This window comes from Callithrix jacchus, chromosome 8 (genome assembly GCF_049354715.1).
Source record: "Callithrix jacchus isolate 240 chromosome 8, calJac240_pri, whole genome shotgun sequence".
Classification (NCBI taxonomy): domain Eukaryota; kingdom Metazoa; phylum Chordata; class Mammalia; order Primates; family Cebidae; genus Callithrix; species Callithrix jacchus.
The window spans coordinates 127,364,807-127,378,354 of NC_133509.1; the positions used below are offsets into that span (position 1 = coordinate 127,364,807).

Sequence of the window (13,548 nt, forward strand, 5' to 3'; positions counted from 1 at the left end):
TATATAACTAGGAATGCAATTACTGGGTCATATGCTTAATTTGATGTTTAACTTTTTGAGGAACTGCCAGACTCTTTCCCAAAGTGGCTGCACCATTTTACATCCCATGGGGAAGGCTGAACTTTTCACGTATGCTTAGACGTGGATTCTTTTTCTAACTTCTGGTAGGCTGAATTGGTGGAAATCCAGGAAAGATGGGGGAGGAGGGTGTGAGGAGAGAGTAGCAGGACAGAGGCCTGGGGATCCTTTCACCAGAGCCCTGGGCTCAGTCCTGGTCTGGTCCCCACTTGCTGTGTGGCCTTGAGCAAATCACCTCCACTCTGTAGCCCTGTTTCCTTGTCTCTAAAATGAAGGTATTGGACCTAGACGATTTTGCCCCAGAGGACACTTATGATGGATAAAGACTGGACTCAGGAGGCATTTTTGAGCACCCAGGCACTTAGAAGAGAGGCCTCCTGGCCCCACCTGCGGTTGCCTTTGTGTAAGCTGCTGGGCGTTCTCCAGCTGCAGTAGCTGGCACAGGTGAACTAGATGCCAGGCTTGATGGATGAACAGTTCGCCTTGTTGAGGAGTGAGCTCCTTGTTACAGAAAGCATCCAAGAGGGGGCGGCGTGGACATCTGTCAGGAATGTGGAGGAGGCGCCCTGGCTCTGGACTGAGGCTGCCTTTGAACGATTTCGAGGCTCCCTGGGACAAGGCCTTGGCTCCGTGTGGGACGAACTCCGAACTTCCCGCCAGCTCTTGGCCTCCCCACCTGCCGGCCCGCGGTCGGCGTCTTCCTTCCCCCCGCGTCCCCACGCCAAGTGGAAGACTTTTCTCTACGTTTCCCTCTCCGAAGCCCGGCGGGACACCCGCGCTCCAGCCCCAGCCCGCGGAGGCGGCACCCCGAGGTCGGGCGCCCGCGCGGCGCCTCGGCCCAGGCAACCCCCGCCCCCAGGCCCGGCCCCGGGGGCGCGGCCGCTCGGGCTTCCGTGTGCCCCAGGGGGCTCCGGGCGGCGAGCCTCTGCCGAATGGCTTTTGACAAAAAACCCTTGACCACCAAGGCCAGCCTCTTCCTGAAAGCCCCGCTCGCTCCGATACAGGAAGTAGAAGGGAGCGAGCGCCCCAGAGCGCGGCGGCGGCGGCCCGGGCCCTTCCCTAGGGCCAGCGCCAGGGACATGCGGGCGCCCTGGACTCCGCGTTCCGCGCCGCCGGGCGCCTGAGCCCCTCCATTCCTCGTCCGGGAGCTGCCGGCGGCATGATGAGACGCGCCGGGGCGCCCGCGCGCGGGGACCATACGGGGTAAGTCCGGGCGGCTGCCCCCTCCTCCCTCTCGGTCCCCACGGCCCCGTCCTGGCCGCCCCACTAACTCCATTTCTTGTCCCCGAGGGTCCTCCGGGCGCGGGACCTCGGGGGTGTCGGGCTGAGACGGGCTTCCCACCCCGAGGCCAGACCCCGGTTCTGCCGGGCAAGGGGCGGCCCTGGTGACTCCGCTGGACCTGAGGACTTGACTAAACTTCTAAGGCCAGGCGTTTCCCTGGGAACCCAGTGCACACTTAAGCTGCTGGCGGGCGGGTTGCGAGGGAGTGCGCCTCTACCTGTCAGAGCCAGGGCTGTCCGCTTGGACGCAGCCCCCTCTCTGGCTCCTGCCCCGCCTGAACTTTGCAAACGAAACGCGCGGTCTCGACCCCGCCAGCCTGCTGCACCCGCCGCTCAGCGAGTCCCAGCTCGCGCGCTCAGGCTCTGGAACCCCGCTGGGCGCGGGGTCAGAGACCTGGACCCCTGCAGCTTTCGGTGCCCGCGGCCCAACAGCTGACCGGCCCTCCTGGACCGAGTGACCACTGGGATCTTTTCCTCCGCCCCTCTGTCTTGGCCGTAGACGGCGACCTTCGGACCGGCCCTGGCCAAGCCTGGTGCTTGGATAGGATCCAGGGCGCACCGGCTGCGCGCGGGCTGTGGGATCCCGGGGGAGAAGGCACAGCGTGGAATGCGTGACGCCGAACGGTTTGGGAACTGACTTGGAGAGGGGTCCCTGGTGACTAAGTCGCCGCTCCGCCTCCGCCGCCTGGTCGTCCCCGGCCCCATCCCGCTAGCTCGGGCTTTGCTCCGGACTGGGCTCTAGGAGAAGGTCCTCTCGCCCCGCCGAGCTCAGAGGGCGTCCTGGGAAGCTTTAGGTGTTGTGAAGACGCCAGGTTGGAGGCAGATTCCCAGGGAAAGCCTATCAGAACGTTTCTGAGTGCCCAGGAGCGCATTTGGGGAGGCCATTCCCAGCTTTTTGGTTTAAAAGTCCCGGGCCTACTTCCCTGACGGACGCCCTGCCGCTCCCTGGCCTGGGGTGTGACCTCATCTCCCAGGCCCTCAGTTCTCTGCTGTGTGAAACGGGAGCCGATCTTGTGCAGAACTGGCGGGCCGCGGGAGGTGACTGACCCCCACTCAGCTGGGAGGTTCTGGGAGGGGGCCTTAAGCTCATCTACATCTGAACATTTCCTTTCTTCTCCCTCCCTCCTGCCAGCCCGGAAATTCTGCATGCTGGTTTCTTTCTCTTGAAAGCAACCTCTGCAAAGACAAATGCCATTCGGTGGGAGGAACTGAGAATTCCTTGGGGAAGAGCCCCCCATCCTCACTTGCAAGTATCTGCCACACCCAAGACTGCAGGGTGGAGCCCGAGAGGAGTTTCTCAGGGAGGAAGGGGAGGTGAGGGGCCAGGGCCCTGACCTTGCCAACTTCTCATTTTTCCCAGGGATGGCCTAGGCTGGCCACTTCCTCTTGCCTTTCTTTGTTCATTACTGGGTCAGTTATTTAAACTCTCTGTATCTCAGCTCACTTACCAATAAAATGATGATAAATAATAGTAACTACCCCTTAGAGTTGCTTTGAGGACTAAATGCATAGAAAGAGTTGAACACATTCACCTACAGAGTAAACCCTTAATCATAATTGTCACCATTATTATCATTTGTTGGGTGTGATTCCTCCATTTGTCAACTGTGTAACCTTAGACAAGTGACCCAGTCCCTGCCTCCCCTGTAAACTGGGGATACTAGCCATACACACCGCATAGAATTGTTTGGTGGATTGGCCGAGTTCAAAGCTGAGCAGCGGTCCCCAAGCAGCTTAGGAGAAATGCATCAGTTCAGGCCTGCTTAGAACTGTGTTCAGTACATTCTAGAGCTATATGAATATGGGTTTGTTGCTAAAAACATCGCTTTGTTTTAGAGGACCTTTAGGGTTGGAAGGGCTCCAAAGGGTAGAGGATTTGCTGATGGAGTGGAGGGAGTGAGGAGTGGAGGGTGACTCTGGTGGCGCTCTGTCTGTCCAGGGGTCAGTGCTTCAGGGACAGATGCCCAGCTGTACGGAGTCTGGGGAGAATGGGTTCTCAGAGTCCACTCAGGCCAGTAGCTTTCAAGGGGTGGGGAGAGACCTAGCGGGCACCCCCATGCGACCCCACCATGGTGAGTAGACCAGTCACCTTTTCACAGCTTTGCTATGTTAAAGGTCTGCTTAAGATTTCATTTGAAAAAGGATTCCACTCTTGGAAAAATGTGGCCGTTACTGACCTAATCGATCCCCTCATTTAACAATGGGGAACCAGAGACCCAGAAAGGGGAACTGCCTTCCCCAGTATTGTGGGAGGTGAAGGTGGAACTCTCCTGAGCCTTGGGCCTGATCTAATGCAAGGGTCCTGCTGGAGTCCTGAAGAGGAGCCCCTTAACCACTCCAGGGTGAGACGGGGGGCCTTTCTGGGTGGGGCCCACCCAGAGCAGGGCCAGTGATAGATTCAGGGTATGAGTTCGAAGCTCCAGCTCTGCCCCTTGACCTGGGCTTCCTGGATTCAAGGAGCTAATGTTCCCTGGAGGTCCTGGCTGGCACTTATCTAGGAGACCTAGCCCTTTACAGATCCTAACAGAGGCCCTGGTGCACAGGCAGCAAAGGATCACCTCACCAGCTCAAGCCTGCACTCCTGGGCTCCCCAAGAGGCCCCAGTACATCCTCTGAGAAGCAGCTGGGAGTGCAAGGGGCTAGGGGTGCAGGGTCCTCTTGGGATGAAGCAATCGCAGCACATTTACCCCTGAGGCCCTCCTCATCTCCCCTGCCCCCTTGGTGCCTCTCTGTCCTAGACCTGGGTCTCTGATCTATGATCTTCACTGAAGCAGCAGGTGTGAAAAGCTTAAAATGCCACAGGGCACCCACATTTTAATCCAGGAGATCCAGAAATCAAAACTGGAAACCAGGAATTGGTCTCAGATGGAAGCAGAGAGAGGCATGATATTTGAAGGAGGATACCCAGACGCCTCACCATCCCCTTAGGCCTCCCTGGAGCTCCATTGTGAAGACAGGAGCCTGAGGTGGTCTGGGTGCCTCCCAGCCTCTGGCCAGAGCAGAGACAGGGAAAGAACAGGTGACAGATGGTCACAAACTCTGTCTCTGTGGACTGCGCCCCCCGCCCCCCCCGGAAGATTCCACATGTCATGGCAAGCTGTGTCATCTAGGTGGTGATGAGTCAGCACAGTTGGGTGGGCAGCAAGGAAGAAGGGAGGCCGCTCGGAGGAGGGAGGTGCCTGAGCAAAGGCTTGGGAGGTGAGAAAGTGTGGCTGAGGAGCTTGTGGGCAAGGAGTGCACCCTTCTAAACCCAGAAACACGTGACACACATTGCTTTACTAATGACTGTTACCAGATAACTGGTTCAGAAAACGGAAGACGAATTTCAGCTGGGGAGAAATTGACAAAAGGGGCAAAAGTATAGAGGGCTGTCCACAGAACCCCGTCCTTGGGGCCTGGGTCATCTAGGGGATTGAGGGGACATCTATGTGTTCAGAAACAGCCTTAACATAGGGGAAATGACCCCCAAGGCCCCTTAACTTCCTGTTGGCCCCCAGCGATTTGACCCCATTAGGGAGCAACCTTTAGAAGGGAGTGGGGGGCCGTGAGTTATCATATTGTTCTTGGGAAGTTGGTTGGCGCTGTTCTGATGTCCAACTCCAGAATGTCCTGTTGACACAACTATTGCCCTGAACCAGTGTTTATTCTGAGAACTAGGAAGTTGAACTCCTGACCCCCAAAAGTGTCTGAAACATGGATGTTTTACCCCAGGATTGGAGCTAAAGATGAAAATCACAACTTCAATGACTTTTCCAAACTATGGATCTCCCCAATGAGTCCTTCTGTTGGTTTGGTTCTTGCTTATCGAGCTAGAGGGACCCTCAGGCTGGGCAGGGAAAGTGATGTGTCCCCCGAAGCCCCCTAATTGCCCTCAGGTGACATACTGTCCTATTGAAAAGGTCCCTCGAGAAACCCTGTCCTCCGTACCCCAGCCCAGCCCTGCTCGAAGCCATGCACAGCTTCACTTTTCTGCCCTCCCCCATGTGCAGAACTTGTCTGTGGTCTCGTGCCTCTGCCCATGAGGTTCCTTCTGCCGTTTTTACAGGGCTCGCCTCCTCCTTTAAGCCTTCCATCTGTGCCAGGTCACAGGGATTCCTCCTTTTTGAATGTTCATAGCATTTTTTCACATGAACTGCTTGTGTGCCATTTGAAAGAAGCCAAAACCTCTTTAATATCAAACTACTTCAGTTACAAACTACTGAAGAAAGGGGTCAGATCTTTTAGTTCCATATCCCTGTGTCCTGCACACACTTGGCACTCAATAAGTGCTCAAGGCCAGTGATACATGGATTGAAGGCTGCACAGTCTTTTCTTTTGTGTCCCTGGAGTCCCTGAATTTCTGGAGGTGTTTACAGGGTGGCCCAGAACACAGGGTGGGGCTTATTAGGGAGAGGCCCAGGGCTTGGGGGCGAGGAGCCCACCTCCAATCTGCAGTAGCTGGTGACCCCCACCACAGGCTACACACCCCTCTCTAAGTTTGGAAAGAGGAGGCCACCCAGGCCATTGAGTAGGGGCCCTCCTGGGCCCCGCCCCTAATTTTATCTTCTCCAGCTGTGCTCCTGATACTTGTCAGGGAGAAAGAGTGGGGGAAGGATAGGCCAGCTCTGGGTCATGAACAGATACTGTGTCTCCAGCCAGGAGAATGAGAATAGCTGTGTGTACAGACTTGGGGGAGTCCTGGGGCGACAGTGGGTCCCAAATGCAGGTCTCTGGACCACTGAGAAACTAGGAAATTAAGGGTGGGGTGTGTGTGTGTGTGTGTGTGTGTGTGTGTGTGTGTGTGTGTGTATGTGTGTGCGCACGCGCGCGCGTCAGCCAAGGCTGCCAATGTGTCTTTTCCCGGGCAGAAGTGTCCTTTGCTGATTTGGAAGCAGCACAGGGACTTGTGTGTTGAAGGTCATCAGTAAGGCTAGAGAGTTTGGAGTCTGTCTCCTCCAGTATTTTAGGATTTTTTTCTAGGAAGCCACTCGCTTCTCGCCGGACCTCATTTTCCCATCTGAGATAAGATCTCCATGTTCTCATGATCCCTGCTTGCTCTGACAGTCAGCAGCTCCCCGAGTTACCAGCTAGCAGGCAGCGGAAGCTGGCATCCTAGAGTAATATCAGCGTTCTGGGGATCCAAGTGCCCACTGGAGCTGAAGCAGCCCATGGAACAGTCTAGAACATGCAGGCACTTTCACAAGAAACAAAGACTCAACAAGGAGACTTCTGGGTCATGATCCTGACCAAGCACCTGGAAGGAAATGGTTTTTATTTTTCTTTTTGTTATTGCTGTGGTTTTATTTTGAAAAAAACTAGTCTTGCAAAAAGTACATTTGGTTTGCGGCAGGGCCCATGGCTTCTCACTAAGTGGACGGTGAGCTGGGCCAGTTTCTCAGGTAAGGAGCCCTGGCGTGGCCGGAGAATCCTCTGGAGGGAGGCTGGGCTGGTGGGGTGGAGCCTGCCTGGCCGTCAGCTGTGGGAGCTGTAGAGGTGCTGAGGAGATCGCAGGCAGCTGCGGTTTGGGGGTCTGGTGTTGAGAAGTCGTTTGTGAAGCCTGCCCCTGTCAGGGTTGGGGTCTGAGGGGCAGCCCTACCAAGGGAGGATGAGGCAGGTGCCCAGACTGAGGGAGGGAGCTCTCTGCCAGGCCTCGGGTCCCTGCCCAGGGTTGCCTAGCAATCGCCAGCGTGTCCCTGTGCAGGTCAGGGCAGCAGTGACGCTGTGTGCCTCCCTCCCCCACACAGTGTGGTGCCATGAATCCAGCCCCTCCCTCCTGCCAACATGGCCTTCATGGAGAGGAGAGGGATGAGGGGTACAGAGGAGGCCTGCCCTCAGCCTGGTGTCCACAGGGCAGTGGGAGGGCCTTACTTTCTGTGTGGCGTCAGCCTTTATAGAAGAGTCTGGAAGCTACCGTGTCCTCCCCTCTCACTCTCCTGCCAGCAGGGTGTCTGTGCGACCTTGGCACATCTCCTCTCCATGGGGATAGGGGTTGAAGGGGCTACCCCCAAAGCAGAAACAGCGCCGATGGTCAGAAGCTTTGAACATGGCTGCAGAACCCCCCCGCCTCAACTTGACCTCAGTAATACCCAGGGGATGCCCCCACCTCAACCAGTACGCGTTTGATGGAATGAAGGAGCCTGTAGTGAAATGTCGGTTCCCTTTTTAGCAAAAACGGCCTTGGCCGTGGCTGTGGTCAAGGCCTGTTGTCTGTGTGTGAAGTGGCGGCACACATTCAGGCCACGTCCTGTAGGGTAATGGCGCCTGCACCCGCCCTCTGGGACGGAGAGAGCCACAGAGCCTGGCTCGACACACAAGCCTGGAGCCATGGGGAAGCAAGGATTCCGGTAGAGGGAGATGGGTGTGGGGACTTTGAGCCCATCCTCGAGGGGCCGCCCTAGGGGGGTTCTTTTAGAGGATACTCCCCTGTGAAGGTGGCCCCATTTTCCACTGACTCTGGGATCTTTATCAAAGCCGAGAACTTTTTATTCCCTAGTGAAGAGATGCCAAACACCACCCTACCTCCCAACTGATGTTCAACATGGGGTGTCAGGGACTGATAGGAGAGCTGGAGAGGGAGTGGACAGAGGGCACCCCAATGGTAGCAGAGAAGCCTGCCTCTCCTCCAAGGTTTCCCAGAGCTAAATTGCTCTGTGGGTCAATAAGTGAAGTGTGCTTCTTCACCCACCTCCACAGACCAAAGAAATAAAGGGCTTTTGCATCTGAAACTCACAATCTGATGATCTCTGGCTAAGGGAACAAGCTGTCAAGAAAGAAGTCACCGGGGACCTTTCTCCCTATCCTCTGTGTTCCCAGCCTTTTTAATCTCAGTCAGTGTCAGAGATTGATAATGTAAATTTCCCTAGGGGTGTTGCAGTTCAAAGCAAGGACTCATCTCTCTACCGACGGCACTGATGACAGCATTTATTATCCTTGCTTTTCTCTGTTCTTGACATTTTTGACAGAGCATCCATCTAAAATATATTCAGGGATTCTTTTCACAAGGGATGTCTTCCTCATTTATCTTCACCCATCCTCCTAATCATCACCCAAACATTCACTATCCATTCTATTCTCCATCCATCCATCTATCTATCCATCCACTTACCCACCAATCCACCTCTCCACCCATCTACACTTCTATCCACTCACCCACCCTTCCACCCACCCTTTCTTCCATCTACCCACCCATCAATCCACCCACCCACCAATCCACCCTTCATCCATCCATCCGCTTACCTACCCATAGACCTCCCCACCCACCCTTCCGTCTATCTATCCATCCATCCACTCACCCACAAACCCACCCTTCATCCACCCATCCATCCATCCACCCATCCATCCATCTATCCACCTATTGAGCTATCCACCCACCCACCCTTCCATTCATCCATCCACCCACCTACCCACCAACCCACCCTTCATTTATCCATCTATCCATCCACTTATCCACGCATTGACCTATCCACCCAGCCATCCACTCACCCATCCACCTGTCCACCCATACTTCATCCATCCATGCATCTAGTTGTTACCTATCTACCCACCCACCCTTCCATCTATCCATCCATCCATCCATCCATCCATCCACTCACCCATCCACCCTTCATCCATCCATTCATCCATCTTCTTATCCACCTATCCACCCACTCTTCCATCCATCCATCCATCTACTTATCCATCTATTGACCTGTCCACCCATCCACCCTTCCATCCATCCATTTACCTATCCATTCATTCATCCACCCACCCACCCTTTCATCCTTTATCCATCAATCTATCCATTTATCAAACACCTGAACACCTAGGAGTTTCCAGTTTATCATAGTAAGGAAAATGATGTGATTTGGATGTTTATCTCCTTCAAATTTCATGTTGAAATGTGATCCCCAGTGTTGGAGGTAAGGCCTGGTGGGAGGTGTTAGGGTCATGGGGCCAGATCCATCATGAATGACTTGGTGCCATCCTCACAGTTATGAGTGAGTTCTCAGTTCACACAAGATCTGGTTGTTTAAAAGAGCCTGGCACCTCCGCAATCTCTCACTCTTACTGCGTCTCTCACCATGTGACACACCTGCTACCCCTTCCCCTTCCACCATGATTGGAGGCTTCCTGCGGCCTCACCAGGAGGAGATGCTGCCACCATGCTTCTCATACAGCCTGCAGAACCATGAGCCAAAATAAACCTCTTTATGAATTACCCAGCCTCAGCTATTCCTTTATAGTGACGCAAAATGGACTAACACAGAAAATAAGAGAAATATGTGCATATTTAAAGCACAAGGCACTACATAAAAAGCTGCTGACGTCGTGTTACACTTTGGCTGTGGAGGTTGAGTAGGGAGGACTCCCTGGCAGAGGTGGCATTTGAATTGGATCTTGAAGGGTATGTACGGTTTTAACCACTGAAATCAAGCATATGCAGAGAAGTGTATTGCAGATGGGAGAAGTGTATTGAGTGGGAAAGGACAAGTGGTGTGTGGGAGCCCTAAGAATCTGACGTGGGGGCAGGGAGAAGATTCCGTGTGTGGTGGGCCTGGAAAGGTGGTTGGGGCCCCCTTGGCTACAGGTGGACAAGTTTGACTTTTACTATGGTGGTGAGGACCATCGTTCTGTTCTTCCGCTTAGTAGCGGGGTAACCCAGGCAAGACACTGAAAGCGCACCTGCCAGAGCACCTTCCTCCTCCTCCTCTGTTAGGCAGAGTTGGCCTCTGCTGCCTGCTCTTGTTGTGAGGGTTACCCGAGATGATGATGTTCTTGTCTTTTTGGGTTGTGAGATGGGTGGGGGGCTCTTACATGTTCGTATGTGGTGTGAGTGTGTGTGTTTGTGTGTGTGTGTGCATGTGCTATTGAATTTTCCGAAAAATATAGACTTTAAAAGTTCACACACAGACATACCGAAAATAGGGACATTTAAAGCATCAAACATTTTTTTCTCTGAATCTGCACTTGGTCCAAGTACATGTTAACTTACGTTTTTTTCGCTGAGTGTCACCTCTGGTACACGTTCCTACGTGCTGTGTTGTGGACCTAGGTTGCCTACGTGCCGTCTTCGATGGTCTCATCACACTATGATCATCTTAATGGTCAGGGTTACTTCATGTGCCTATCTTAACTTCTTTCCAAGTCCCCTCGTTTTAAATGAAGCTCCTGAAAACTTCTGTGGATCTAGGGTTTAGGGACCATTTCCTTGATATCTGTCATCCTCCTGGAGCCTTTGATTCTGGGAGTAAAGCAGAGCTGCTTATTGGCCCCTGAATGTTTGCTGGATGTAAGTCTTAGTTGAACATTTCCCAGTTTTCTTGTAGCTAGTTGTGGCCACATGACTAAGTTCAGGAGAGTGAGATATAAGTGGGGAGTATAACTTGCTTGGAGGAGCCCTTAAAATGAAGGTTTATGTTCTTCTCATCTTTCCTCTCTCCTGTTGCCTGAAATGCAGATGTGATGGCTGGAGTTGAAGCAGCCATCTTGGACTCTGAGGTGAACTTAAGCATAGAAGCTATGCAGGATAGAAAAACGATATATTATAGTAAGGGTCCCAAACATGTTAGACCATCATCGCAGCTCCAGACAACTTACCAGTTTTTTATGAGAGGAATAAATACTATCTTGTTTATTTATTTATTTATTTAATTTATTTTGAGATGTAGATTTTCTCTTGTTGCCCAGGCTGGAGTGCAATGGCATGATCTTGGCTCACTGCAATCTCTGCCTCCTGGGTTCAAGCAATTCTCCTGCCCCAGCCTCCTGAGTAGCTAGGATTACAGGCACCTGCCACCACGCCCAGCTAATTTTTGTATTTTTAGTAGAGATGGGGTTTCACCATGTTGCCCAGGCTGGTCTTAAACTCCTGACCTCAGGTGATCTGCCCATCTCTGCCTCCCAAAGTGCTGGGATTACAGGTATGGGCCACTGCTCCCAGCCATACTTATCTTGTTTTAATTTCTTATTTTAGATTTTCTGTCACTTACAAGTTTAGGTCTGATGAACACAAAGAGCTTTCTGTCTCTGTCATGTAGCACCAGATTATATGCCTGAAATACTCAGCTGCTTTGCAGGGCTACCTGCAATCCCATTTTCTAGTGGAGGCAAGAAAGAGGAAGATGGGGAGAGAGGAGAGGCAGCTTTGCACTCGCTAAGGCTCTTGTTACAAGGACTAGATTGCAAACATTTTTTTTTCATATTGAGTGTTTATGAGTTTTAGATTTCACCAGAAGCTTCGGACTGTTTATTCTGGTTTGTGTTTCTGACTCCAAATCCTTGTGCTTTGACAGGGCTAGATTTGGTGATGAAGGCAGCCACGTGTCTTCCCTCAGCCTCAGTTCTGTGCCTTAGGTTGAGAACTCTGCTAGGTTAACACCCCCCGCCCCCCGTGCCAGTGTTGTCCAGCTCCTCCTGAGAGTTGGTGTCCCCACCACACCAGCACAAGAAAGGCCTGGAGACCAGGTGCGGTGGCTCATGCCTGTAATCCCAGTGCTTTGGGAGGCTGAGGTGGGAGGATTTCTTGAGGCCAGGAGTTCAAGACCAGACTGGGTAACACAGCAAGACCTCATCTCTACAAAAAATTTTTAAATGAGCTGAGCATGGTGGTGTGCACTTGTAGTCACAGCTACTTGGGAGGCTGAGGCAGGGGGATCACTCGAGCCCTAGAGTTCAAGGTGACAGTGAGCTATGATCACGCCACTGCAGTTCGGCCTAGGTGACAGAGTGAGATCCTGTCTGTATCCAAAAAACGAAACCAAAAGGCCTGGGGCCCAGTCTCAACAATGCTGCATCCTTGAGATGCTGTCATTCATTCATTCACCGTCTCTTTGTTGAGATGGTCTCGGGGTCTCCTTGGCCATACCTTGGCACTTGCTGAGTGTCAAGCTGGGTTTGTGCTGGCCACTGGGAGTCTTCAGTGTTCACTTCACCTCTTTGCCCAGCCTCGGGAAAGGTTTGTCCTGAAACGGCTGGGACTTGAACTCCCTTTTCCAGGGACGGTACAGGCCTGTTCTGAGCCTGTAAGAGCCTGCCTGGAGCTGCTCAGCAACAGCCAAAGAGCACTCCCAGGACATGAGAGGCCCCAGGAATGGCCTGGGATTTAGCTGGATGGGCTGTCTGGAGAAGCTGGGCCAGATCCCATTGAGGTGGCCTGAAGGACAGTGAGGGTCTTGTTTCCACCGGACAAGGCCACCCCAGCCCTAGCTCTGCAGTCCTCAGGTGTCAGAGCTTGGTGTCGCTCTGGAAACTTCTCATCCAGTCCCTGCTTACAGAAGAGTTGGTGGTTCAGAGAGGAGAAGTGGTTTCCCCGAGCTCTCACAGCTAGACCCAGCTGTCTCCAACGCTCTGTACGGTGGCACCCGGGCCACTCCATGGCATGAGGCCCCAGAGATGAAATGTGGGCACATCAGCCTTCACTGGCTGCCTCCCTCTCTAGCCTCTGGAAGGGGCTGAGCTGTTTCCTGCCTCTGGGCCGAAGCATAAGTGCCCCACCTCTACCTCTTGCAAGAAGCCTCCCAGGCTGTGCGAGGCCTGCAGGACTGCCATACACCATTGTGCAGGTTGTTCACTGCTCACGTGCTCCTGGCTGAGGCAAAGCTGGGTAGGGGCTGAAATGTCATTATCTTGCCAAGCTTCATGTCATGGCAGATATGGATAAGGGTGAGGTGGGGGTTGGCCTGTACCCATGGGCAGCAAGGAGCACCCCTTCCTTTTTTTTTGAGATGGAGTTTCACTCTTGTTGTCCAGGCTGGAGTGCAGTGGTACGATACTGGCTCACTGCAGCCTTCACCTCCTGGGTTCAAGCAATTCTCTTGCCTCAGCCTCCCAAGTAGCTGGGATTACAGGCATGCACCACCACACCTGGCTAATTTTTGTATTTTTAGTAAAGACAAGGTTTCACCATGTTGGCCAGGCTGATCTTGAACTTCTGACCTTGTGATCCGCCCGCCTCAGCCTCCCAAAGTGCTGGGATCACAGGCGTGATCTACTGTGCCCAGCCAGAGCACCCTTTTCCAATTTATGCAGAGGCCCTCTACAGGCTACCAAGGACCCCAGCCATAGAAGAGCCGGCAGCACACTGGGCACTCCCTCCTGATGCCTGTGGCAGCTCATTCTGTGTGTGACCCCACTAGACTGTAAGCTCCCAGCAGCAGGGACAGTGGCTCCTCCTGGTGGGGTGTGGGGGTGGCATTACCGGGTCAGCACCATGCAGGGCACAGAATGCTTCAC

General features: G+C 53.5%; 1 protein-coding gene across 3 annotated transcripts in view; it reads left to right on the forward strand.

Moving 5' to 3' along the window:
- Window positions 1–1,087: 1,087 nt before the first annotated feature.
- RIN3 (Ras and Rab interactor 3) overlaps window positions 1,088–13,548 on the forward strand; it is a 174,292-nt gene continuing 161,831 nt past the window's right edge. For all 3 annotated transcript variants that reach the window (XM_035261311.3, XM_035261312.3, XM_035261314.3), the window contains exon 1: window positions 1,088–1,281. In XM_035261311.3, the coding sequence (XP_035117202.2) occupies window positions 1,238–1,281 (44 nt within the window). In that variant the 5' untranslated portion in view covers window positions 1,088–1,237. The remainder of the gene's footprint in view (window positions 1,282–13,548) is intronic.